At 45.5% G+C, this 27,682-nt stretch overlaps 1 protein-coding gene across 1 annotated transcript in view; it reads left to right on the top strand.

The window, feature by feature from the left end:
- NUP188 (nucleoporin 188) overlaps window positions 1–27,682 on the top strand; it is a 3,305,077-nt gene that overhangs the window by 358,127 nt on the left and 2,919,268 nt on the right. The window contains exons 9-10 of the mRNA XM_044058121.1: window positions 25,604–25,665; window positions 26,033–26,086. Of these exons, the coding sequence (XP_043914056.1) occupies window positions 25,604–25,665; window positions 26,033–26,086 (116 nt within the window). The remainder of the gene's footprint in view (window positions 1–25,603; window positions 25,666–26,032; window positions 26,087–27,682) is intronic.

The following is a 27,682-nucleotide window of genomic DNA, read 5'->3' as shown; positions in this document are numbered from 1 at the left end:
AGATCAAGCTTCTATTACTTCAAAACTATCTGAGGACCAGGATTATGCCTACTCTCCATTCGAAGACTCTGATGCAGAGGAGTCTATTCCCTCTGTCCCCCCCCCCCCCACGAGGACTTCTCTTTTGGGGAAACCCTGCATACATTGAGGGAACACTTTCACTGGGAAGGCCAAGATTACTCTGATTCCAAGAAAGGGCTCAGGGAATTTCTTCTGCTCCCCCAGCATAGGCCTCTGGCTATCCCTTCTGTTTTAGATATATCGGATGATGTGTACACAGAAGCCAGCCTTAATCCTGATTCTTTGCCTCCAGCTCCTGTTAAACCAGACATGTATTACCGGGTTCCTGATTCTCACCAGTTCCTATATAAAAGCCATACCGCTGACCCAGAAACTATTTCACAGGGTCCCAAGGGAATTAAGGCCTCTACTGCTAAAAACCCATTACTTTCAGAGAGAGATTCCAGAGCTTTAGAAAGGTGGGGGGAAAAAGGTGTACACCTCGGCCACTTTAACCATGAGGGCATTAAACTGTCAGTTCCATATGTTAAAGTATCAACAGTTTTTGATATCTCAGCTGAAAAGCAAAATGACACAACCAGAACAACCCGATTTAAAAGAGTTGCAGGATTTGTTGCATGGTGCAGAGCAAGTGGGTAAACATACCTTGCAGTGTGGTTTTGATGCTTTAGAGGCCTCATGTAGAGCTGCTTTTACGGGGTCTGTTATACGTAGGCATGCTTGGCTCAAAGAGCAAACCTTACCAGATCATGTCAAAGCTAAATTATTAGATGCTCCTCTTCAAAAAGATGTATTGTTTGGTGTTAAAGCTGAGGAAATGCTAAAGAAAATGGAGGAAAAAGTGAAATCTATGCAAACAGTGAAAGATTTCCTGCAGGTACAGCCTCCACGTTTCAGCAGAAACTGGCCTTCAAAAAATTGGTCCTTTCCAGCCACGGACAGACCTTAAAGGGGCAGATACAGGTGTCCAAGGGGTAGAGGGCAACCTCAAGGATCTTTCAGAGCCAGACAGTGGCAACTATCAACCCCAAGAGGTGGAGAAGATAGATCACAGTCTTTCAGACAACAGACACAATGACTTTCCCCTACACCTGCCAAGCAAAGCTTTAATGGCAGCACCTTTGGGCGGAAAACTGACATTCTCAAAAAAATTGGCATATTGTTAGAAAAAACAAATGGATTCTGGACATTATAGACAGAGGCTACAAGTTCCACTTTCACACCCTTCCAAAAATGAGAGGCATGCCAAACCTGCTACAAAATCAAAGGGCAGAGGCACAAAAACAAGTTTCAGCTCTCATGGACATGAAAGCAATTCAAGAGGTACCTGCAAAAGAAGAAGGTCAAGGGTTTTATTCCAGACTATTCCTTGTACCAAGGAAAGACAAAGATTGGAGACCTATCTTAGACTATCCATCCTAAACACTTTTCTACAGGTGCCAAAATTCAAGATGCTCACATTACAGCAGCTTCTTCCCATGCTGGGCAAGGAGTCTTGGCTGGTAACATTGGACCTCAAGGAGGCATACCTGCATGTCCCTATCAGACAAGATTGCAGAAGATACCTCAGATTTCTTGCAGGTTCAACCCATTAACAATTCTCTGCATTGCCCTTTGGCTTATCTACTGCGCCCAGAGTGTTTACGAAATGCCTGGCATCAGTAATCGCCTAATGCAGACTACAAGGGATACAAATCTACCCATATCTGGATGACTGCCTGAACCAAGCGGACAGCAAGGACATACTACTGCAGCACCTGGCGTTTGTAATAAAACTGTTGAACTTCCTGGGATACACAGTCAACAAAAGGAAATCAAAACTAATACCCTCTCAACAAATAATTTTCCTGGATGCCAGCTTGGATACAACCACCCAGATGGCCTACCTCACGCCAGACAAGCAAGGGCAACTTTTTCAATACTTCAGAAAAATGGCAACTTACACCAGGCTAACTGCAAGGAAAGTCCTGCAGGCTGTGGGATACATGGCATCTTGCATCCTACTAATCCCATGTGCAAAGCTGCATATGAGGAAACTTCAATGGTACCTAAAAAACTTATGGTCTCAGCACAGCCACAGCTTGGAAGCAATTATACCACTGATTCCATGTCTTCAAAAGGAATTTATGTGGTGGGCTCAAGCTTGCCAAAGAAACACAGGTCTTCCTTTCTGTGTACCTCAAGCAACTCAAATCATCACAACAGATGCCTCAGACTACGCCTGGGGAGCGCACATGACAGGTCCTTGCATTCAGGGAAAATGGGCACGAAAAGAAGCACCTTCACATCAACCAAAAGGAAATACTAGCCGTGCAAAAGGCTATTATGACATTTAAAGACCTACTGAATCCAGGCCAGCTATTGATAGACAGACAACACCACAGTGAATGTGGTACATAAACAGGGGGGAACTCATTCATACCCCCTGTGCAGGCAAGCCATGGCTCTATGGAACACAGCACTGGAATTGCAAATTCAAGTACAGGCACAATTCCTGCCAGGGAAGGAAAACACACTGGCAGACAACCTAAGATGAAATATGACAGATCCACGCGAATGGAAGTTGCATCCTCAAGTTTTCACAAAGATAACTCCGGCATGGGGACAGCCAGACATGGAACTCTTTGCTATCCACAGAAATTGCCAGTTGAAAAAATTTTGTTCAAGGAGCTATCAGCCACATGCCTGGAAAGTGGACGCGCTTTCCTTCAATTGGGCAACATTGACAATCTATGCCTTCCCGCCTCTTCCTCTGCTGCCCAAAGTTCTATTAAAAGCCAGAGCAGAGAGGCCGAAATTGATTCTCATTGCTCCAGACTGGCCAAGACAACACTGGTATCCGCTCCTGAAGAGCCTGACACATTCCCAACCATGGATCCTACCTCTAGTCCCTCTTCTGTTGTCCCAGCACAACTACAAAACTCTTCACAGCCATCTCAAAACTCTAAATCTAGCTGCATGGAGAATTCCTTGATTTCCCAACAGTTTTTCCTCTCTAAGGAGGTGCAGGATGTCATCCTGGAGGCCAGAAGATCTTCTACTAGAAAGGCCTACTCCGCAAAATGGAAACTATTTTGTGCCTGGAAGCAAAAGGGGCAGAATCCTTGGGTATTAAATATACCTAAAATTTTACAGTACCTAGCGGAGATGTTAAACAATGGACTTTCCTTCTCCTCCATCAAGATCCACGCTTCAGCCATTTCTGCACAATACAACACAGATCCTCCTTTATTCTCTCATCCTCTCTTAAGGCAGTTCCTCAGAGGGGCAACGAATATAAAACACCCAAGGAAACCACCAGTCCCTGCTTGGGACCTCAACTTCGTATTGGAAAAGCTGACCCTTCCTCCCTTTGAGCCAGCTTCTTCATCAGAGTTACAGTACTTGTCATGGAAAACAGCTTTTCTTCTGGCTATCACCTCAGCTCGCAGGGTTTCAGAGCTACAGGCCCTCATGGCTGTGCAACCATTCATCATTTTCCATCAGGACAGAGTTTCCTTACGAACCAACCCTACCTTTATGCCAAAGGTAGTATCCAGTGTAGCTTTGAATCAGACTATCCACTTACCTACCTTTTACCCTAATCCACAAAACAAAGGGCAAAGACTACTACATTCCTTGGACATTCACAGACAACTTCGTTATTTGGACAGGACAAAGCCATTCAGGAAATCTGAGCAACTCTTTGTGTCCTATGCTGCAGGTGCTCAAGGAAAGGCTATTTACAAACAGACAATTTCAAAATGGATAGCCCACCGCATACGCTTTTGTTACTCATTTCATGGAAAATCTGTGCCTGCTTGCATCAGATCCCACTCCACCAGAGCCACAGCTACCTCTGCAGCCTTCCTCAGGGGGGTCCCTACCAAGGACATTTTGGAAGCAGCCACCTGGAGTTCAGTGGACACTTTCTCCAAGCACCATCACCTCCCACTATACTCTAAATCTAGAGCGGGCTTTGCCACAGCAGTCCTGCAGGGCATCCTAGCCCCTCCTAGTTCCACTTAGTGCCTACCACCCTTACTTAGCTTTGGGATTCTTCCCATCTGTTATGACTGCAGCTGTATGCACGATGAACATAGTACAGTTTTGTACCTACCATAAATGTAGATGTTAGAGTGCTCATACAGCTGCAGTCCAGGTTTCCCTCCCTCCATTCCCTCTTAGGACAGGCCTTATGACAAACACCTTTCATATAACCTTTTTGCGGTATTCTTTTATGGTGTATTTGCTTGCAACTTCTGTTTTTGATTTATCAACATTGCATTTTTGCATAACATTATGTTTGCCTTCCTTCTGGGGGCACCTGACATCTGGGGCAAGAAAAACTGAAGAAAATGCCGTTGGCTGCCTCTTTTATACCCCTGCTGCACTGACGTCAGGGAAGAAACGACGACAACCGACACCGGACCTAGACTTTGGAATTCGGCCGACCGAGGACCCGCCTGACAGCAGGATAAACCCATCTGTTATGACTGCAGCTGTATGAGCACTCGAACATCTATGTTTATGGTAGGTACGAAACTGTACTTTTTCCAGAGCCAAGGTAGGGTTTGCCACTGCTGTGTTGCATAAATTTCAAATATTCCCTGTCCCCTTCACAAGACTACATCTTTCTAGGGTGCAGGTTCAAAACAGACATTATGTTGGCTTTTCTTCCAACTGACGAGATTCATTCCTTCACTTCATTCTTCAAAAACCTTCTGCTGCTTTCCTTACATTACAGCTAGGGAATTTCTGAGGCTTCTAGGTTTTATGGCATGCACAATACCCATTCTGCCTCTTGTAAAACTCCATGAGGAAATTTCAGCGGTATCTAAAATTAGTTTGGATGCAGCATGCTCACCCTCTGGAGTTTAATCCCTCTTCTCCCATGCCTAAAAAACAAGCTTCTTTGGTGGATGCAACAACTTGCTCCGAATCCAGGACATCCTCTTCATCTGCCCCAGCATACTCAACAGTTGTTCACAGATGACTCGGACACAGGCTGGGGGGCAACCTTTACATCAAAGAATGTAGAGGGCCGTTGGTCTCTTTCTCAAAGGAAAGAGCATCTCAACATCAAGAAAATAAGGGTTCTTATTCTAGACTTGCAGGCCTTTCATTCTTTCTTTCAGAGTGTTTAAGACAACACCACAGATGTTCATCGTGTTACCCTGCTGCAGTCATCACACTTGGGTTATCCTGTCGTCAGGCGGTCCTGCAGTCGGCCAGATTTCCAAAGTCTTGGTCCGACGTAGGTTGCTGTCGCCTCATCCCTGACGTCAGTGCGCCAGGGGTACATATATTGCAACCAACGCCATTTTCTTCAGTCGTTCTTGCCGCACGGTGCCCGAAGCAGAAACAGTTTGCAAGTGCCGGTCGGCCGACTCCTGAGATTTTCGAATTCGAATTTCAGACCGAAGTCTTCTATAAAGCTAAGTACCCCGTTGGGGAAACTTTTCTTGCCTCAGACCGATGTCAGAAAAAGTTAACAATTGTATTTCTTGTGGGAAGCAAATACCTCATAAGGATTTTCATTCTTATTGCATACCTTGCCTAGGCCCAGATCACGACGTCACTTGTCGTTTTTGTGCTAGATTTAATAAACGTATTATTAAAAGACATTCGCACTACACTTTTTTGGTAGAAAATTTAACTATAACATGCCGTCGGAGCTACCGACTACCGGCGTGCACAAAAAGCGCAGGGACAAGGACCGACAGCCCAGGCCTAAGCCTGATTCCGAGGCCTCGGTTGATCCGGTCTCCGGTTCTCCGGTTATCAGTGAGGCTCCGACGCAGCCTCTGACTACCGCAGTTCTGGAACCTGAGACCGCTACAGATATTTTGACGGAATGTACTTGGCCGACGCAGCCTTTTACTTCCGGCCCTTCCGATGATTTACCTTCCAAGGACGTCGGCACTTCTGAAACCCCATTGGTTTCTGAAGGCGTTTTCAGACCGACGACTCTTACAGTCAAAACGTTTTCCAAGTCGAAGACTCCTTCTAAATCGAAAAAGGCTTCACTTCAGTCTCCTGTTCAAGGCCCTATGCCTAAGAAACGGATGCTCAAAATGGCTGAAGATTTGATTTTTCTTATCAGGGGGTCACAGCCTCCTCCTGACAAAAGGCCTAGACAAGAGAAAGATTCTGCTTCCTCTGAACAACTGTCTATTTCTTCGGATTCCTCTGAGGACCAAGACTATTCCTTCTCTCCTTATGAAGATTCTGATGCTGAGGACTCAATTCCCTCAGCTTCCCCTCCAGAAGATTACTCTTTTGGGGAAACTTTACACACCATGAGGGAATATTTTCACTGGGAAGGTCAGGATTACTCTGATTCCAAGAAGAGGCTCAGAGTTTCTTTTACTCCCCCAACACAGACCTCTAGCCATCCCTCCTGTTTTGTACATTGTGGATGATGTCTACTTAGAATCCAGTTTCAACCCTGACTCTCTACCTCCTGCCCCGGCCAAGCCTGACAGATACTACAGAGTACCGGATTCCCACAAATTCCTTTACAAAAGCCCAGTAGCTGACCCAGAGACTATCTCCCAGGGTCCCAAGGAGGCTAAGGCTTCCATGGCTAAAAATCCAGTACATTCAGAAAGGGGATTCAAGAGCACTAGACAGATGGGGGAAAAAGGTTTACACCTCAGCCACTCTAGCTATGAGAGCACTAAACTGTCAATTTCATATGCTTAAGTATCAGCAATTTCTGATCTCTCATTTAAAACAAAAGATAAACACCCTACCTCAACAATCTGAAATGAAAGATGTACAGGATTTGTTGCACGCCACCGAGCAGGTGGGCAAACATACCTTACCATGTGGGTTTGATTCTTTAGAGGCCTCCTGCAGAGCAGCTGTCACTGGATCAGTTATACGTAGGCATGCCTGGTTAAAGGAACAAAATCTGCCTGATCATGTTAAAGCAAAACTAATAGATGCTCCCTTACAGCAGAATGTTCTTTTTGGTGTTAAAGCAGAAGAAGTTTTAAAGAAAATGGAAGATAAGGCGAAATCAATGCAGACAGTCGAAGATTTCCTCCAAGTACAACCCCCTTGCTTCAGCAGAAACTGGCCAATAAAAAATTGGTCCTTTCCAGCCACTGACAGGCCTCAGAGGGGTAAATACAGGCGCCCAAGGGGCAGAGGACAACCACAAGCTCCGTATAAGCCTCACCAATGTGGCACTCCAACCCAGAAGGGAGAAGACAGGTCTCAAGCCACCAGAAGGCAAACTCAATGAACTTGCACCTCAGCTGGCCAAACAAAGCTCTTTTGTCAGCCCCCTTGGTAGGGAAAATAGCACTATTTGCAGACAACTGGCACATGGTCACAAAGGACAAATGGGTTCTAGACATAATTTTACGAGGATACAGATTCCACTTTCACACCTTGCCAATAAAAAGAGGAATGCCAAACCTGCCACAAAATCAAAGGGCAGAGGCTCAAAAACAAATTACAGCTCTCATGGCCATGAGAGCCATTCAAAGGGTAACAACTCAAGAGCAAGGCCAAGGATTTTACTCAAGACTCTTCCTAGTACCCAGAAAAGAAAATTCTTGGAGACCAATTCTGGACCTTTCAATTCTAAACACTTACTTACAAGTTCCCAAATTCAAGATGCTAACACTACAGCAGCTACTTCCCATGTTGGGCAAGGAAGCATGGCTGGTAACGTTGGACCTCAAGGAGGCATACCTGCATGTCCCTATCAGACAGAGTTGCAGAAGATACCTCCGTTTCATTGCAGGTTCAACCCATTATCAATTCTCTGCACTGCCCTTTGGCTTATCTACTGCGCCCAGAGTATTCACAAAATGCCTGGCATCAGTAATTGCATACTGCAGACAGAGGAATTCAAATATATCCATATCTGGACTGTCTCATCCAAGCAGAAAGATAAGACATTCTCTTACAACATCTGACTTTTGTGAAGCATCTACTAAATTGTCTGGGGTACACAGTAAACGAAAAGAAGTCAAAACTAGTACCCTCTCAAAAAATGACATTCCTGAGTGCCAGCTTGGACACAACGGCCCAGAAGGCTTATCTTACACCAGACAAGCAATTACAACTGACTCAATATTTCAAGACAATGGCAACAAAGACCCAATTAACTGCAAGAAAAATTCTGCAGGCTTTGGGCTTCATGGCATCTTGCATTCTGATAACACCATTTGCAAAACTGCATATGAGGAAATTACAGTGGTACCTAAAAAGCGTATGGTCTCAACACAGCCACAGCTTGGACACAGTGATATCTCTCATTCCCTGCCTTCAACAGGAATTTCTATGGTGGGCACAGGCATGTCACCTCAAGGGTCAGTCTTTCACCTTGCCCCCACCCAGGCAAACTATCACAACAGATGCTTCAGACTATGCCTGGGGGGCACACATGGCAGGGCTTTGCATTCAAGGCCTATGGACTGCAGAACAAAGAAAACTGCACATAAACCAAAAAGAAATGCTAGCTGTACAGAAAGCTCTGACAGCCTTCAAGGATCTACTACAGGCAGGACAACTTGCAATAAAGACTGACAACACCACAGTAATGTGGTACATAAACAAGGGGGCACACATTCCTACCCTCTTTGCAGGCAAGCAATAATCTTATGGAATACAGCTCTGGCCTACCAAGTCCAGTTACAAGCTCAATTCCTGCCAGGACAGAAAAACACATTGGCAGACGACCTAAGCAGAAACCTGAAAGATCCCCACTAGTGGAAGCTAGACCCACAAATATTTACAATGATAACTCAAAGATGGGGTCTAGCAAATATAGACCTGTTTGCCAGTCCTCAGAACTACCAGCTGGCAAAATTTTGCACAAGGACATTCCACCATCAAGCTTGGAAAGTGGACGCTCTCTCCTTCAGTTGGAAAAACCTGACAGCATATGCCTTTCCTCCATTACCTCTTCTCACAAAGGTTCTTTTGAAGGTCAAAAAGGAGAAACCTCGACTGATTCTCATAGCCCCAGATTGGCTACGCCAGCACTGGTACCCGCTATTGAAGAATATGGCTCACAGCCCACCATGGATATTGCCTCAAATACCTCATTTGATCACGCAGCAAGACAAGCAGATTCTACACAGCCAGATCAACACCTTAAACCTGGCTGCATGGCAAATCAATTAAGCATCCCACCAGCCCCTCTTTCACAAGCAGTACTGGATGTTATTCTAGAGGCCAGGAGGCCAAGCACCAGGAAGGCTTACTCGGACAAATGGAAAAGGTTTTGTGCTTGGAACCAAGCTAAAGGCCAAGACGCAACTCAGCCTCATATGCCTCACATTCTGCAGTATTTAGCTGAGATGTTGCATAAAGGACTTTCCTTCTCCTCCATTAAAATCCATGCTTCAGCTATTTCAGCTTACTACGACACGAATCTACCTTTATTTTCAAATCCTCTTCTAAGGCAGTTCCTCAGAGGGGCAAAAAACATTAGACCACCTAGAAGAGCCCCTACACCAACATGGGACCTCAACTTTGTTCTGGAAAAACTAACGCTACCTCCCTTTGAACCAGCTTTTTCTGCAGACCTTCAGTTCCTATCCTGGAAGACTGCCCTGCTCCTGGCAATAACTTCTGCTAGGAGAGTCTCAGAATTACAGGCACTTATGGCAGTGGAACCTTTTCTTATTTTTCATCAAGACAGAGTTTCTCTACAAACTAATCCTTCCTTCATGCCTAAGGTGGTTTCCAGTGTAGCTTTAAATCAAACCATCCACCTACCCACTTTCTTCCCCAGTCCACAGAACAAAGGTGAGAGACTCCTGCATTCCTTGGACATTCACAGGCAGCTTCGTTACTACTTTGATAAAACTAAGGCTTTCAGAAAAACTGATCAGCTCTTTGTTTCCTATGCTACAGCTTCCTCAAGGGAGGGCCATATCCAAGCAAACCATTTCTAAATGGATAGGCCATTGCATACGATTCTGCTATACCCATCATAGGAAACCAGTTCCTCCTACCATTAGATCCCACTCTACCAGGGCAACAGCAACCTCTACAGCCTTTCTCAGGGGGGGTTCCTACCAAGGAAATTTTAGAAGCTGCAACTTGGAGTTCTGTACACACCTTCACCAAACACTATCACTTACCTCTTTATTCTAAGTCCAGGGCAGGCTTCGCCACTGCAGTTCTGCAGGGCCTCATTGCCTCCACTAACCCTCTATGATGCCTCCACCCTACCTTAGCTTTGGTACTCAACCCAAGTGTGATGACTGCAGCAGGGTAACACGATGAACATAGTACAGTTTTGTACCTACCATAAATGTAGATGTTCGAGTATTCACCCTGCTGCAGTCCAGGTTACCCTCCCTCCAACCCCTCTGATCTATTGGCTAAATCTTTGCTATGCCTTTCTGATGTATTTGCTTATAGCTGAAGGGATTTTGTGTTTGTACAGTGTTCACACCTTTTGGTACTAATTTGGATCACCTTTTTGGGGGCACCTGACATCTGGGGCAAGAAAAACTGAAGAAAATGGGGTCGGTTGCAATATATGTACCCCTGGTGCACTGACGTCAGGGATGAGGCGACAGCAACCGACATCGGACCAAGACTTTGGAAATCCGTCTGACTGCGGGACCGCCTGACGACAGGATAACCCAAGTGTGATGACTGCAGCAGGATGAACACTCTAACATCTACATTTATGGTAGGTACAAAACTGTACTTTCTCTGTTATGTCAACAAGCTAGGATGGTGTGGGATGGGGAACAGAGTCTTACTTTCTTTGCAGGTCAGCTCTCATGGGATGGGATTTGGCAGTTCACTACAAGGCGAATCTTCAAGCAGTTTATATCCCATCTGCTCAAAATATTGTGGGAGACTCATTAAACAGGTCCATGACTCAATCCCACGAATAGATGCTTTGCAGAAATGTGTTTTTGGACTTGTTCCACTGTTGGGTTACATCTCTACTGCATCTGTTTGTCTCCCCTCTGAACAGACAGCTTCCTCTATTTTGTTCCAGACTCTGTCATCCTCTGGCTTGGAAGGTGGATACCCTTTATTTTTCATGGAAGGGGGTGTTTCTTTCCGTGTTCCCCCTTTCCTCATTTACAAATCCAAAATCTTGGTGACTCTCTCTTGGTCAAGACAGCATTGGTTCCATCTTCTGCATTTAGCCAAGGGCAATCTTCACAAGTTACCTCAGAGTGGACCTGCTCACACAAGACGAGGGATCTCTACTTCATCCTCATTTGCCTGTCCTACAACTGACCCTGTGGGTGATTTTTGATTTCTTTCAGGCACCTTTTTTCAGAGGGAGTGGTTAGGGTTATGAAGTAGGCCAGGAAGCTTAGTACTAGAAAATCTTACTTATTCAAATGGAGGACGTTTTCAATTTGGTGTCTTACGAAATTGATAAATTCTCAGTGGATGTTCCAGTAGTTCTTTCTTTCTTGTGTGAGTTAGGCTTTTAAAGTGTTCTGGCTTACTTGTCAGTGAAAGTTAACTTATCAGCTATTTCTGCATGTCTGCCATTATCTCCACCTTTGGCTTCCTTGGAAGTAAAATATTTTCTTAAAGGTGTCCTTCACATTAAGCCTTCCAGGAAACCAATTCCACCTCCTTGGGATTTGAATGATGTTTTAGAGAAGCTTACTGTGACCCCTTTTGAACTTGGTGCATCAGCTTCTTTAAAGTTTTGTACTAGGAAAACAGTTCTTTTAGCTTTAACCTCTGCTAGGAGAGTTTCTGAGACTCCAGCTTTGGCTTTGCCACCTTTCCTGGCCTTCCACAAGGATAGGGTCTCTTTGCTTAGCAATCCTTTTTGTGCCCAAGGTGGTGAATGAGTGGTCTCTTACTCTATTCAGTAGCCCATTCTTCTCTTATCCTCCATCCTCCAGTGAAAGGATCTTACACACCTTGGATGTGCATAGATGACTCAGGTTTTATTTGGATAAAACTAAAGCTATTAGAAGGTCTGATCACCTATTTGTTTCTTTTTATCACAGGGCTCTGTTAAGGCTCACTCTACTAGGTCTATGACTTCCTCAGGTGCATTCTTTCAAGGCCTGGATACTAACTCTATTTTAGAGGCTGCTACATGGTGGTCTGTGCATACTTTCTCCAAACAAGTTGGACAGCATTTTTAGATCTAGAGCAGGGTTTGCTAGAGCCGTTCTTTATGGCTTTGTTGAAAGCTCTTGCTCCGTCCTCCTCCCAGGGTTCCTACTAAGCTTTGGTATTCTTCCACATATAAAGAATACTGCAACATTGAATAGAAGGGCATAGAATAGTTGTGTAAAATCTTAACATGACCATACATGTCCTTATCTTCCATGTTGCAGTATTCTGTCCTTCCAACCTTCCCCTATATCTTCTTTCTTTCCTTGGATGATATATTATTGTTCCTTAGGTCTGGTGTTCCTTCTAGGGCATTACAGTTCTGAGGATTGTACATGCGGACTTCCTTTTATGGCTAACGTCAGTACATACGTGTGATGTCCCACGGACCTTTGCAGTAGCTAAAAGGGATTCAGGCACCTAGGCAGTGTGACACCCACCTGTGAGACAGCTGGATGTGGACACATGGCAGGATGACAAATTAGCTGCAGTGACAAAGGACTGTGGACAATTCCCTGTCAGAATTGAGGGAACCCCTACACCCTAACCACAGGTGGCACATACAAAACCCCAAAGTGATACACTGTGCACCCCCTTAGAAGCCTCCATGTGCAACAGTTAGTCGAAAATGTGGCGGGCATAGCATGCCACGTGGGCAGGAAAGTGGTACCATGGAACCTGTGTACTATGGGCAAAGCCTTTATTAATTGAATACGCAATGTGATGTGTGTAGTGCTTGGTGCGTACTAAACTCAGACAGTATCACAACTTGTAGAAATGTGCCACAGCATGGAGGAAATCCTGCACATCACTGTAGTCACACTTATGTTGTAAAATGTGCTTTAGGCGATGCTCCCTTACTATAGCCTTCCTATGCGGTGTTACAGGCACCCCCCTCAGAAGAGATTCACATCAGGTATCCGTCAAGTTCTGCTCCTGCTGCAGAACACACACAAGGTCGACTAGATGTACAGTAGGGCGTCCCAGTAATACCTTCAGCCGACGATGCCACGCCTCCACCTGGTTGTTAGTATGCAGGAAGTCCATTTCTGAGACATCGGACACATTCCAAAACCGCAAAGGGTATGACAATGGCATTCATGTATGTACTGAACAGCGGGATGCATACTTGCATGGTCGGCCTCGTACATAATGATGGTCTAGAAATATGCCAGTTGGCTGAGCATATTCCGGTAAGGAAGCCACAATGTCCAGTAATGCAGGGACAACATCATCCAATTGTAGGAATGCCAACACTATTAGCTTGCGGATGGCAATAGAGAAAGTGTCCGTGCCATAGAGGGCGACAAGGTGGTGATGCTGGATCTGGCGTCAGATGATCTGTGCAAAATGGAATAGGCATCCCTTCAGAATACTCCTAGGGAATGCCTTCCGGCTGGCACGAATTGCTGCCTCTCAAAATCAGTCATAATATACTGTGGAGTGAAGGTGCATCCCTGTTCAGCAGCCATACCCTTCAGTACCTCCCACAAAGTGGTGTATGCAGACTCCGACTTCCGTGTCATGAGACAGTACACCAGGGGTACGATCCTTGTTGAGGTGGGGGTGCCAATACAGCCATGTAATGTATATAGCTGGCGACATCTATCAGCCCGTGTGGGAAAGGTGCCATCACCAAGAATGATGTCGGACCTCTGTGTGGTAGTAAGTAGTACCAAGGAAGCTGTACCATCCATATCCGACCTTCTACGGAGGATGAAGCTGCCACTACGGCGTGGATACTGGCTGACATCAATATCTGCAAGTGTTGCAGGAGGTGTAGCCCTGGATGCCCGTGCCTGCTGCCGTACCCTGGTAATGCTTCGTCGAAGGGTTGCACGACAAGGCATCTCCTGTAGTACGTTGTCATCTGCTGTGCCTAGGACAGTCAGCATTACCAAGCTTGGCAATTCATTACCAGTTTCAGCCCTCTGCCGCAGTTCTGCTCGCAGTGCAGCCACTTGGGCCATTGTTGGATCCGGGCCGTGCTGGTGTGGCAGTGATTTTTAGCAATTCTTCACCCTCTTCCTGGCGAACAGTGATGGCATGTCCTCTGCATGCCTTTACTCTCCACTCGATACATGCCCAGTACCGTTTTGGTGGTGCCTCACGTTCCAAATGCTAGAGGTACCCCTCCACTACCAGCATTGGTTTGCCACGTTGGCTGTGCACTGTGCTGTATCTGTTGCCAAGCAGACCGCGGCTATACAGTTACATAGATTCCAGCATGGTAGCAGCACTTGTTGACTGCCTCTCAGAATCCATCACAGCCAAACTAGCTTGGTACGGGATATACAACCAGCCTCTGAGCAAGTCCCTTCGACAGTGGTTTACTCGCTTTACACCTCCTTGTCTTGCACCGTGTGTATTAGCACTGACTGTCATAGTGGCCCTGTACAGCTTTGTACACTCCACCCGTCTCTGACTGCCTCTCTGCTATGGTTTCAATGTCTGCAGTTAACGCAGCCCTGGAGTTGCCATATGCTTGAAATCTGGTAGGTGTCCACAAAGCCTAATTACAGCACAGGTTCTGAGTGTACTGCACTGGCCCACTTTAACTCCCAGTTGTTGCTGCTGGCTAATAAGGGTGTAGGGCCCGGTCCCAGTTTCAGTGACAGATGTTACATAGGGAGATACCTCTGTGTTGCACCCTTGTCTGCCTGCATGGGACTGCGTACTTGTCTACACTCCTGTAGCAGGGACAACTGGACGGGTTTGGCAAGACCTGCATGACTTACACTGATGTGGAGTGGGAGCTGGGTTACTGCTACTATATCTCCTGCTACTGGGTTAGTATTACATGCTTTACCAGGTTGGCATGTTCACACCTAACACTGCACTCGGGCTCTAACAGGATAGGTACTGTTTGTTGCAGGCATGCCTCATATTTGGGTTTGTCCTATGCTACAGCCCTCCTGCTGTGACATGCTTCCTACTAGTGCACAAACTGTTTTTTACTAGGTTGTAGTGTGTGTGGGGTATTGACAAGGGTATAGCCTAACACATGACCTAGTATTCTATTCACCATTTCTCAGGGTAAGCTGTACTGTGTTTTACTGTAGTTGATGTGGAGTTTACTTCCTGCTTCTCGGGGACCGTTTGCGTGGACAACAGTGGCTGTGACAGTAAGTAATAGTTGCATTTATGTTTTTGCATCACTTTTGTAGCACTACCGTTGTGCCGTTTGTCTTCTCGATCAGTGTGTATTTGCCGGCCGTGTACACTGTATTTTGACAGCCTGCGTGTTTGCTTTAGGGGCCGTCTGCATTTTGTAAGTTTTCCTACCGCCGTAGCTTTCCAAGGTGTATCTGCCTTTCGGCAGCACCGCTCTACGGTTTAGTGGTGCTGCGGCCTTCTAGTTTCGGCAATGTAGATCACGGGCATTTGTCTCGCGATCTACACGCCTGAACCCAGCTAAAAGTCGTTTGCTGGCTGGATGTCTGGTCGTTTGGTCAGAGGACTTCCCCTACATGTGAAGAATACCACAACATAGAAGAGAAGAACATCTATGGTTATGGTAAGATTTTTATCAACTATTCTTTATTCTCATATAATTTATATACTTGTGTTTCTTTTGTTTGATAGCGTGATTGCCAACACTTGTATCCTTCGCCATGCCTCCAAAGAAATGCTGCAGTTCAGGTTTTTCCTAAAATCCATTAATAAATGTTTTGATTTTTGGAAGAAGTCTGAATTGCACAGTGTGTATTTTTTTATGAAATGTATTCTGTGGGCACTGTTGGAGCTGCTTACTCTGTGGCTGTTTTTGGCCAGCCACTGTTGTGCAGTGTCGTTGGCATAGCATTTGAAATTCAGGGCCACAGGCTCCTTATGTAGACTACTTGTGTAGTCACTGGAATGTCAGGGTCACTGACTTCATGGATCGACTAGTTGTGCTTAGTGTGTTGTGGGATGCCTGGATCCTTCATTAGGTATCTGAATCGCTCATTCATTATAAACTGGAGTGCCTGCTCCTCTAAATCTCCACAACCCATGCAAACCTTCATGGATTTACCCAAACCATATCCTCACCCACTAGGTCAAGTAAATCACAAAATAAAGACAGTACCCTGGATTGGATGCTAGTCTACAACTCCCCACATCTCTATATATCAGGCACCCTACCTGTCGATCTAAGTGATCATTGCCTCACCTATATACTCAAACGTAAGGTTAGCTTCTGCTACCATCCCACCTATAAAAATGTAAGAAGCAACAAAAACTTTGATCTCAACAAGTTTAGCAGTGAACTAAAGATATGTAACTGGTCACCCCTAAAATACCTCCCCCTAGATGAAGCTGTCACTTTAACACCAAATTCCTCACTGTACTCCATTATCATGCGTCCACACACACCATTAGAACCAAGGTAAGTGTTGCACCTTTACTTACTAAAGATGCAAAATCTAAAGTCGCACTCTGGAGTAAAGCAAGGGCCATCTATCACACAACCAAAACCTTGACAGACCAACTTAAATTTAGACCAGCAATGATGCCAAAAAATTTATAAGTATAGATAAAAAGAATTACTACCATAAACTACAGCAAGTACACCAGAACAACCCACAAAAATTCTGGGCAGGAATTCATTCACTCCTCCACCCCCCTTTGCCACCAAACAAAAATCTCCAGAGGATATAGCTAACTCTTTTAAAACCTTCACTGAAACTATCCAATCATTGGCTAGCCAGCTCAGTCCCACCTGCTCTAATCCAAATACTACCAATACATCCTTTACCTTCCAACCAGTGTCCACTCACCTCATTAAGGCCCTGCTCAGGAAACTAAGACCCACCACTCTGGCAGCTGACCTTCTCCCAGCTAACTACCTACAAAAGGCAGCAGATGCGTTTGCATACCCCATCTTAGTTCTAATCAACCGAATTGTATCGGAAGCCTCCATCCCTGCCATATGGAAAATCTCACATGTCATACCTCTTCATGAGGGGGGCAGATGTTCATCGTGTTTCACTGTTGCAGTCATGACTGTAGGGTTCTCCCCTGCCGGCAGGCAGTCCTCGGTCGGCCAGAATCCCAAAGTCTGGGTCCGGCGTCGGCTGCTCAGCCATGCTCCCTGACGTCAGAGCGCCAGGAGTACAAAGCTGACAGCTGACGCCATGTTCTCCAGTCTTTCTTGCCGTGCGGTGATAGCAGTTCGCAAGTGCCGGTTGGCTGACTCCTGACAGTTTTTTATAAACTTACTTTAGTTCGAAGACTTTCTTCTCCTACTCAAAGCTAAGTACCCCGTTGGGGAAACTTTTTTTCTTGCTCCAGTCGTTTGTCAGAAAAAGTTAATAATTGTATTTCATGTGGGAAGCAAATACCTCATAAGGATTTTCATTGATACTGTATTCCTTTCTTAGGCCCTGACCACGATGTAGCTAGTTGTTGGTTTTGTGCTAGATTCAATCAACGTACGATTAAACGAAGGTACGATTTTGCATTTCATTACTTCGGTAGGCGTTTTAATTACAAAATGTTGTCAGATACGGTTCCAGCTACCGGAGTTCACAAACGACACAAGGATAAAGACAGGCCTCCGAGGTTCAAATCAGACGATGTTGTACAAGCAGAGCCAGCTTCAGGTTCGGCCGTTGTCAGTGAGGCACTTTTGCAGCCCCTGCCGTCGGCCATTTCGGAACCAATGGCCGAAACGGACTCCCACGAGGAGCCAACTAGGCCTTTGAATATTTCTGTTGCAGGACCTTCGGACAATGCTCCTTCGGATGGGTCCGGAGCCGCTGTGCAGGTACCGGCTTCCAAAGGGGTTTTCAGGCCTACTCAGCTTCTAATAAAGGCAAAGCCAAAGGCAAAGACTCCTTCCAAATCAAAGACTGCAGCCCAGGCCTCTTCTGATCCGGCACCCAAGTCTCAGAAACAGTTACTTAAGATGGCGCAGGACTTGCTTACTATGATTAGGGGTTCACAACCCCCTCCAGATAAAAGGTCAAGGCAGGAAGTGTATTATGACTCCTCTGATCAGGCTTCTGTTTCTTCTTCTGACCAGGAATATTCTTTCCCTCTTTGAGGATTCTGATGCTGAGGAATCCATTCCTTCAGCTTCTCCCCCTGAGTATTTCTCTTTTGGGGAAACTGTGCATGAAATGAGGGAACATTTTCACTGGGAAGGACAGGACACTCGGAATCTAAGAAAAGACTAAGGGATTTTCTTCTTCTTCCCCAACATAGCCCCCTGGCTATTCCTCCTATTTTGGATATTGTGGATGATGCTTTTTCGGAGGCTAACTTAACTCCTGACTCTTTTCCTCCAGCTCCTGTTAAGCCAGACAGATATTATAGGGTTCCTGATTCCCACCAGTTTTTATACAAGAACTCTACTGCTGATCCTGAAACCATTTCTCAGGACCCTAAGGGGGTTAAGGCCGCTTCTGCTAAAAACCCCATTCCCACTGAGAAGGATTCCAGATCTTTAGAAAGATGGGGCAAAAAAGTGTACACTTCAGCTACTTTTTAAACTGTCAATTTCATATGCTGAAATACCAGCAATTCCTTCTGTCTGTTTTGAAACAAAAGCTAACTTCCATTTCCACCTGTGCAGATGATAAGGAATTACATGACTTAATGCATGCCACTGAACAAGTTGGGAAGCATGGTTTACACTGTGGATTTGATGCCTTGGAGGCTTCTTGTAGGGCTGCTGCCTCTGGTACAGTCATTAGAAGGCATGCTTGGTTAAAGGAACCAAACTTGCCAGATAAAGTAAAAGCTAAGTTATTGGATGCGCATGTTCAGCATAATGTTTTGTTTGGATCTAAGGCTGAAGAGGTGATAAAGAAGATGGAGGACAAGGCAAAATCCATGCAAACTGTTAAGGATTTCTTACATGTACAGCCACCCAGATTTAGTAGAAATTGGCCTACAAAAAATTGGTCCTTTCCCAATTCAGACAGGCCTCAGAGGGGTAGATACAGACGCTCCCGAGGAAGGCCTCAAACGCAAGCCTCTTATAGACCAAGACAGTGGACTGCTTCCACCCCTAGGGGAGGAGAGGACAGGCCGCAAGCTCATAGAAAACAGGCTCAATGACTCCCTCTGTTGGGCTGCAGGAACTTCTTGCCTGGAAACCCCTCTCGGAGGAAAACTTTCTCTTTTTCACCTAAATTGGACTCTCATAACCCAAGACAAGTGGGTTCTGGATGTGGTTTCAAGAGGTTACAAATTCCATTTTCATACCCTACCAAGACCAAGCGGATGGCCAGATCTACCAAAACATCAATGGTTAGATGCCTTAAACCAGGTGGAAGCCCTCTTGGCTATGAAAGCCATAGAACTGGTTCCACTTTCAGAAATGGGACAAGGTTTTTACTCAAGGCTCTTTCTAGTCCCCAGAAAGCAAAATTCATGGAGACCCATTCTGGATCTGTCAGTCTTAAACACTTTTCTCCAAATACCAAAATTCAAGATGCTTACTCAACAGCAGCTATTCCCAATGCTGACCAAAAATGCATGGATGGTAACTTTGGATTTAAAGTATGCTTATTTATACATTCCCATCAGGCAGGAGTGCAGAAAATACCTCGGGTTCAAAGCCGGATCGAGGCATTATCAATTCTCTGCGCTGCCCTTTGGATTGTCTACTGCCCCAGGGTCTTCAAGTGCCTGGCTCCAGTAGTAGCTTATTGCAGACTCAAGGGAATTCAAATTTACCCTTATCTGGACGATTGTCTTATCCAGGCAGACAGCAAGGAGGTCTTACTCCAGCATCTAGAATTTGTTCAGAAACTTCTCAAGTTCCTGGGATTCACTGTAAACATAAAAAAGTCAAATATGACACCCTCGCAACAGATAACTTTTCTGGGTGCTCTTCTAAACACAACAACCCAGATGGCATTTCTGACATACGAAAAACAATTACAGCTGGCTTCAACTTTCAAAACCTTGGCAACATTAACTCCGCTATCTGCAAGGAAATTCCTGCAGGCTTTGGGTTACATGGCCTCCTGTATCCTTCTCATACCATATGCAAGACTACGTATGAGGAAAATACAGTGGTACCTAAAAAGTGTATGGTCTCAGCATTGCCACAGTTTAGACATACAGATCACCATCCTGCCTTGTCTTCAAAAGGAATTCCTTTGGTGGTCCAAGGCATATACTCTAAACAAAGGGAAACCTTTCAATCTGCCTCCAGCCAGTCAGATACTAACCACGGACGCCTCAGATTATGCATGGGGAGCCCATTTGCAGGGCAACTGTCTGCGGGGCCTTTGGACAAAGGATCAGAAGCTCCTGCATATCAATTTAAAGGAAATGCTAGCCGTTCAGAACGCTCTATTGGCCTTCAGGAATCTTCTACAACCAGGGCAACTACTGATACAGACAGACAACACCACAGTTATGTGGTACATAAACAAGCAAGGGGGATCACATTCCTATCCCCTTTGCAGACTAGCCATGAATCTGTGGAACACAGTTCTAGCTTGCAAATTGGAACTTCAAGCTCAGTTTCTACCAGGGAAGCAAAACTACCTGGCAAGACAGTCTGAGCAGAAACCTGTCGGACCCACACGAATGGATGCTGGACACTGAAATATTCAAGATGATTACAGCAGTCTGGGGATGTCCTCACATAGACCTCTTTGCATCCCACCTCAATCATCAACTACAGATTTTTTGCACCAGGACATTCCACGAACTAGCTTGGGAAGTGGATGCACTATCATTCAGTTGGAGAAACCTCTCGGGGTATGCCTTCCCGCCTCTACCTCTTCTTCCACGGGTGTTATTAAAGATCAAACAGGACAAGCCCAAGATGATAATTTTGCTGGCCCCAAATTGGCCTTGACAGTTTTGGTACCAAACACTGAAAAACCTTTCTCTGGAGCCCCTTTGGGTTTTACCACAGACTCCGAACCTTCTGTCCCAACTCCAGGGTCAGGTTCTGCACTCCCATGTCAAAACTCTCAACCTGGCGGCCTGGTTAATCCAAGGTCTAGGATTCATTCTCTCCTACCCAAGCAGGTTATGGATGTCATTTTAGAAGCCAAACGGCCTAGCACTAGAAAATCTTATGCAGGAAAATGGAAAAGATTTTGCACCTGGATGCAGGCTCAGGATTCGGACCCTCTTATTCCTGACATTCCTCTGATTTTACTTTACCTGACGGACGTCTTACATAAGTGTCTCTCTTTTTCTTCCATAAAGATACATGCCTCTGCTGTTTCTGCTCATTATAATACAGACCCTCCAGTCTTTTCCCACCAGCTCATGAGACAGTTTCTCAGAGGAGCTAAGAACTTATGGCCCCCTAGATCTCCACCCATTCCTGCCTGGGATCTCAACTTTGTTCTGGAAAAACTCACCTTACCTCCTTTTGAGCCTGCTGCCACATCTGACATCAAGCTTTTATCTTGGAAGACAGCCATCCTGTTGGCTCTGACCTCTGCCAGGAGAGTTTCGGAGTTGCAAGCTCTCATGACTGTGGAACCTTATATTATTTTTCATCAAGATAGGGTGTCTTTAAGGACTAATCCTACTTTTATGCCTAAGGTGGTTTCCAAAGTGGCTTTAAATCAAACTATTCACCTGCCAACCTTTTTCACTAATCTACAAAATAAGGGGGAAAGGATCTTGCATTCCTTGGATGTACACAGTCAACTACGTTTTTACCTGGACAGAACCAAGGACATCAGGAAATCAGAACAATTGTTTGTTTCCTATGCTTCAAGTTCCCAAGGTAAAGCCATTTCAAAACAGACCATTTCAAAATGGATTGCTCATGGAATCAGATTTTGTTATTCACACCATGGAAAGTAAATCCCAGGGAGTATAAGGACTCACTCTACCAGAGCTGCTGCCACTTCAGCTGCCTTCCTCAGGGGAATTCCTACCAAAGACATTTTGCAACTTGGAGTTCAGTGCATACTTTTTCTAAGCACTACAATCTACCTCTCTACTCTAAGTCTAGGGCAGGCTTTGCTTCTGCAGTCTTGCAGGGCCTTTTAGCCGCCCCCTCTACTTTATGACCACCTCCCTTTTATTCTGCTTTGGGATTCAACCCTACAGTCATGACTGCAACAGTGAAACACGATGAACATAGTACAGTTGTGTGCACTTACCATAAATGTAGATGTTCGAGTGTCTTCACTGTTGCAGTCTGGGTTACCCTCCCTCCTGTCCCCTCTTATTTTTTCTTTTGTGTAGTTCCCTTCTTCACCCTTCTTCTGAGGTGTTTTTGCAAAGGGTATGGGATCTTACTCATTTTGGAACACCTGACATCTGGGGCAAGAAAAACTGGAGAACATGGCGTCGGCTGTCTGCTTTGTACTCCTGGCGCTCTGACGTCAGGGAGCATGGCTGAGCAGCCGACGCCGGACACAGACTTTGGGATTCTGGCCGGCGACTGCCTGCCGGCAGGGGAGAACCCTACAGTCATGACTGTAACAGTGAAGACACTCTAACATCTACATTTATGGTAAGTGTACACAACTGTACTTTCCACTGAACTAACTACAGGCCCATAGCTATTTTGTCTCCACTAGCTAAAATTATGGAGAAGTGTGTTCATATTCAACTCATGAAACATCTCAAACAGAACAAACTACTGTCCAGCTCTCAACATGGCTTTAGGCCAAATCACAGCACTACAGCAGCCCTCCTCTCTTTTACTAACATTATAAACCACAACCATAACATTAACAAACTTACCTCTGCACTCTTCCTAGACCTCTCCAAGGCTTTTGACATGGTTGATCACAAAATACTAATGAATATCTTGAAGGCCTTCACATTAGACAATCAGGCACTCCTGTGGTTTGATTCCTACCTACACGGCAGGCAGCAAGCTGTCCTGTGGCAGGGTAAACTATCCTCTTGCCTCCCCATCAGACTAGGAGTGCCCCAGGGCTCAATAGTTGGTCCCCTTCCCCTTTTCTTCTCCATCTTTATAAAAGGAAGTTAGCACAATCATACAGGAGGCTGCCTGCATTCAATATGTAGACGACTCCACCTTGATTTGTTCTGCCACCAACCCAACAAATCTTGCCACAATAACCCAAGATACCTTTAACTTGGTTGAAAAATGGCTACTAAACCAGCATCTAATACTAAATCCAAACAAAAACAAAGTTACTCCTCTTCTCCCCTACGAGTAGGTCCGCCTCGCCAACCTTTAGTAGAACAGCTACTTATGGGACCATTATCTCCCCCGATACTCAAACTAAACTCTTGGTGTCACAATTGATAATCTAAAATTCGACATGCACATCAATCAAACTATAAAAACCATCATTAAAAAGCTTGTCTCTCTCTCTATAGGATCAAATCATTCCTCACCCCACCCGCAAGAATTGCAATCGCCTGCTCCCATCTAATATGTACCCTTCTCTATGCTTCTCCGCTTCTCTTACCTATGCAAAACTGATCTCAATAAATTATCATCTTGTTACAACCATATTGCCAGATTTGCCACTGGCGCACACAACCAAACCCACCACTGCAACAGCCTAAAATCTCGTAGGCTGGCTCGAACTACCTCACCTTCTGCAACTCAACCAGCTCATAGTTGCCCATAAAATCCTCCACCGGCCAGAAAATACCCCTGCCCTAAAAAATTTAATCTGCCCCTACAGCAACAGTTGACCACTCTGTTCTTCCACCAAACTCCTAGTTCAAACAGTAAAATTCAGCCATGCTGGTGAGACTCTTTGCTAACTCTGTCGGAAAGATATGGAACTCACTACCACCAGACCTGACCGTAGAACCTTCACTAACTGTATTCAAAACCAAGGTCAAATATTACTTTAAATCACACTGGATTTGTCCCATCACCAACCCTAACACCCTTTCCATCTCACACATCTCTCCTTTATAAGTGTCCTCTCTTCAGCCACCTCTCTCTATATCACAATGGCCAAAACCATAACTAAAACTACTCTTTATATTCTTAATCCTGAAGGTAATATGCTGATGTCCTTCAAGGATGCATCTGCAGTCCTTACATATGGGTTGTCCTGTCTCAGGCAGCCCTTCGGTCGGCCGGATTCCAAAGTCTGGGTCCGGCGTCGGCTGATGTCGCCCTTTTCCCCGACGTCAGAGCGCCTGGGGTATAAAAGCGTCAGCCGACGCCATCTTCCTCAGTCTTTCTTGCCACGTGGTGCCCGAAGCAGAAGCAGTTCGCAAGTGCCGGTTGGCCAGCTCCTGTGATTTCAGCTACCGAAGTCTTCAAAAAAGCTAAGTACCCCGTTGGGGACTCTTTCTTGCCTCAGCCGATGTCAGATCAAACGGTTAAAGTTAATTGTTTAAAATGTGGGAAACAAATACCTCATAAGGATTTCCACTCTTACAGCTTACCTTGCCTAGGCCCAGACCACGACGTCTCGGCCTGTACAGCCTGTGCTTCCTTCAATAGACGCACTCTTAGGCGTCGGGCAGAGTTTGTAGAGTAATATTTTGGGCAAATTTAATGTTATAAAATGCCATCGGAGCTTCCGACAGCTCATTTACCCAAAAAACTTAAGGAGAAGGACCGACACACGCGGTCCGCGGTTCCGGCCGACTCCACGCCCAGGCCTACCGCTAGTGTCTCGGTCTCTGCTGAAACCGAATCTCTACCGATTCCGGCCGATGACACCGCACAGCCGGTACCGGAGGCTTCCACTGGGTCGGTCTTAGAATTACCTTCTGAAACCGGTGCTCCGGAGATATCAGACACCATTTCTGTGGATAAAACTACCCCAGCACGTGGGGCAGCCAGGCCTCCTGTATCCATGTCCATTAAGGCTTTTACTCGTGCTAAAGCTGCTAAACAGCCAAAATCTCTCCCTCCCAAGGCTATTCCTCAGGGATCTTCTACAGGTTAACAAATGTTAAGCTTAGCTGAGGACCTTATCTCTTTAATCAGGGGCTCTCAGCCACACCCAGACAGGGGCTCTCAACCTCCTCCAGGCAAAAGGCCCAGGGTTGAGCAGACAGATCCCCAGTCCTCTGACGAGGCCTCAGATGACTCTGCCCTTTCAGATTACCAGGAGGAGGCCTTTCTGGCCTACGAGGATTCTGATGCAGAGGAATCTATTCCCTCTGCCTCCCCCCCCTGAAGAGTTGTCCTTTGGGGAGACCCTTCACTCCATGAGAGAGCATTTCAAATGGCAAGGCCAGGAATTCTCCGATTCCAGGAAGAGGTTAAGGACTTTTTTGCATTTGCCTCAGCATAGACCTTTGGCTATTCCTCCTGTTTTAAATGTCATAGAGGATGTGTACTCCAAGTCTAGTATTTCCCCAGACTCCCTCCCTCCGGCTCCTGTCAAACCCGATGGGTACTACAGGGTCCCGGACACACATCTATTCCTTTACAAGGGCCACTCAGCTGACCCAGAAACTATTTCCCAGGGTCCTAAAGGGGTTGCAACCTCCACTACTAAGAACCCACTTCCTTCTGAAAGGGAATCCAGGGCCTTAGAGAGATGGGGTAAAAAAGTGTACAGTACTTCCACTCTTTTTATGAGAGCATTGAATTGTCAATTCCATATGATACAGTATCAAGAATATCTGTTAGATGAATTGCATAAAAAACTAACCTCACCTGAACCCCTAGATCGCAAGGCACTTCAGGATCTGGTGCATAACTCCCAGCAGGTTAGCAACCATTTTTTACAGTGTGGTTATGATGCATTGGAAGCTTCATGTAGGTCAGCAATGACAGGTGCAGTCATACGTAGACATGCTTGGCTGAAGGAACAAACACTGCCAAATCATGTTAAAGCAAAGCTTCTGGATGCACCCCCGGAAAAACAAAAGTTATTTGGTTCCACGGCTCAAGAGGTCTTAAAGAAATTTGAGGAAAAGGCTAAGTCAGTACAGACAGTCAAAGATTTTCTCCAGGTCCAACCACCAAGATTCAGCAGAAATTGGCCTTCTAAGAATTGGTCCTTTCCAGACACAGACAGATTTCAAAGAGGCAAAAATAGGCGTGCCAGAGGTAGAGGGCAAGCTAGAGGCTCCTACAGAGGACGTCAATGGCAGCCTCCTAACCAAAGAGGTAGTGCAGGACCTACACCTGCTGCACAAGGACAAACTCAATGACTTGACTCTGACCCCGCCAACCAGGGCTCAATTGGAAGCACCTTTGGGCGGAAAGCTAACTTTATTCTCAGAAAATTGGCACATTATTACAAGGGACAAATGGATACTGCAAATAGACAAAAGATACAGATTCCATTTTCATACATTACCAAAAAGACAAGGCATGCCAAATCTGCCACCGAATCAAAGGACAGATGCTTTCAAGCAAATTTCCAACCTACTGCAAATGAAAGTAATAGAAAAGGTTCCTCTCATAGAACAAGGCCAAGGATTTTATTCCAGACTATTTCTTGTCCCAAGAAAAGAAAAGCAATGGAGGCCTATTCTGGACTTGTCCGTACTAAATACTTACCTCATTGTGCCAAAATTCAGAATGCTGACCTTACAGCAACTCCTTCCCATGCTGGGCAAGGGGTCCTGGCTGGTAACTCTAGACCTCAAGGAGGCATACCTGCATGTCCCTATCGGACAAAGTTGCAGAAGACACCTCAGATTTCTTGCAGGTTCAGAGCATTATCAATTCTCAGCATTGCCCTTTGGCTTATCTTCTGCGCCCACAGTATTCACGAAATGCCTGGCATCAGTAATTGCACATTGCAGACTTCAGGGGATTCAAATATACCCATACCTGGACGACTGCCTTATACAAGCGGACAGCCAACAAACATTGGTAAAACACTTGAATTATGCCAGCCGCCTACTTCAGGCTTTGGGATACACAGTCAACATTCAGAAATCAAGACTTGTTCCATCCCAAAGAATAATTTTTCTGGGTGAAAAACTAGATGCAACCACCCAAATGGCTTTTCTCACAGAAGAAAAACAAGAACAACTACCGGATTATTTCAGAAACCTGACAAAACAAACCCACCTGACTGCAAGGAAAATCCTGCAGGCCCTGGGTTTCATGGCATCTTGCATTCTTCTGATTCCACAAGCAAGGCTGCATATGAGGAAACTACAATGGTACCTAAGGAGTCTATGGTCTCAACACAGTCACAGCCTAGAAGCTTTGATCCCCCTTATTCCATGCCTTCAAAAGGAATTTCTGTGGTGGGCTCAAGCAAGCCAGTCAAACATGGGTCTGCCTTTCAGCAAACCAAATATCAGCCAAACCATTACAGTGGACGCCTCAGACCATGGATGGGGAGCGCACATGGAGGGCAGATGCATTCAAGGACAATGGACACAAACAGAATTTCGCCTGCACATAAACCAAAAGGAAATGCTGGCAGTGATACATTCAATCGAGGCATTCAAGCACTTCCTACATCAAGGCCACCTGCTAATAAAGACAGACAATACCACAGTTATATGGTACATAAACAAGCAAGGAGGTACCCATTCTTACCCTCTTTGCAGGCTGGCAATGAATCTTTGGGAACTTTCCCTAAAACTCAATATAGAGCTGCAATCCCAGTTTGTACCAGGAAAAGACAATGTACTGGCAGACAGCCTAAGCAGAAACATCATGGATCCACACGAATGGATGCTGCACCCAGACACCTTTCTTCAAATAACACAATCATGGGGAAGGCCGGACATAGATCTT

This window comes from Protopterus annectens, chromosome 16.part0 (genome assembly GCF_019279795.1).
Source record: "Protopterus annectens isolate FY-2018-M chromosome 16.part0, PAN1.0, whole genome shotgun sequence".
Classification (NCBI taxonomy): Eukaryota; Metazoa; Chordata; order Ceratodontiformes; family Protopteridae; genus Protopterus; species Protopterus annectens.
The sequence above is the reverse complement of the archived record's forward strand: the minus strand, read 5'-3'. Positions and strand labels throughout refer to the sequence as shown.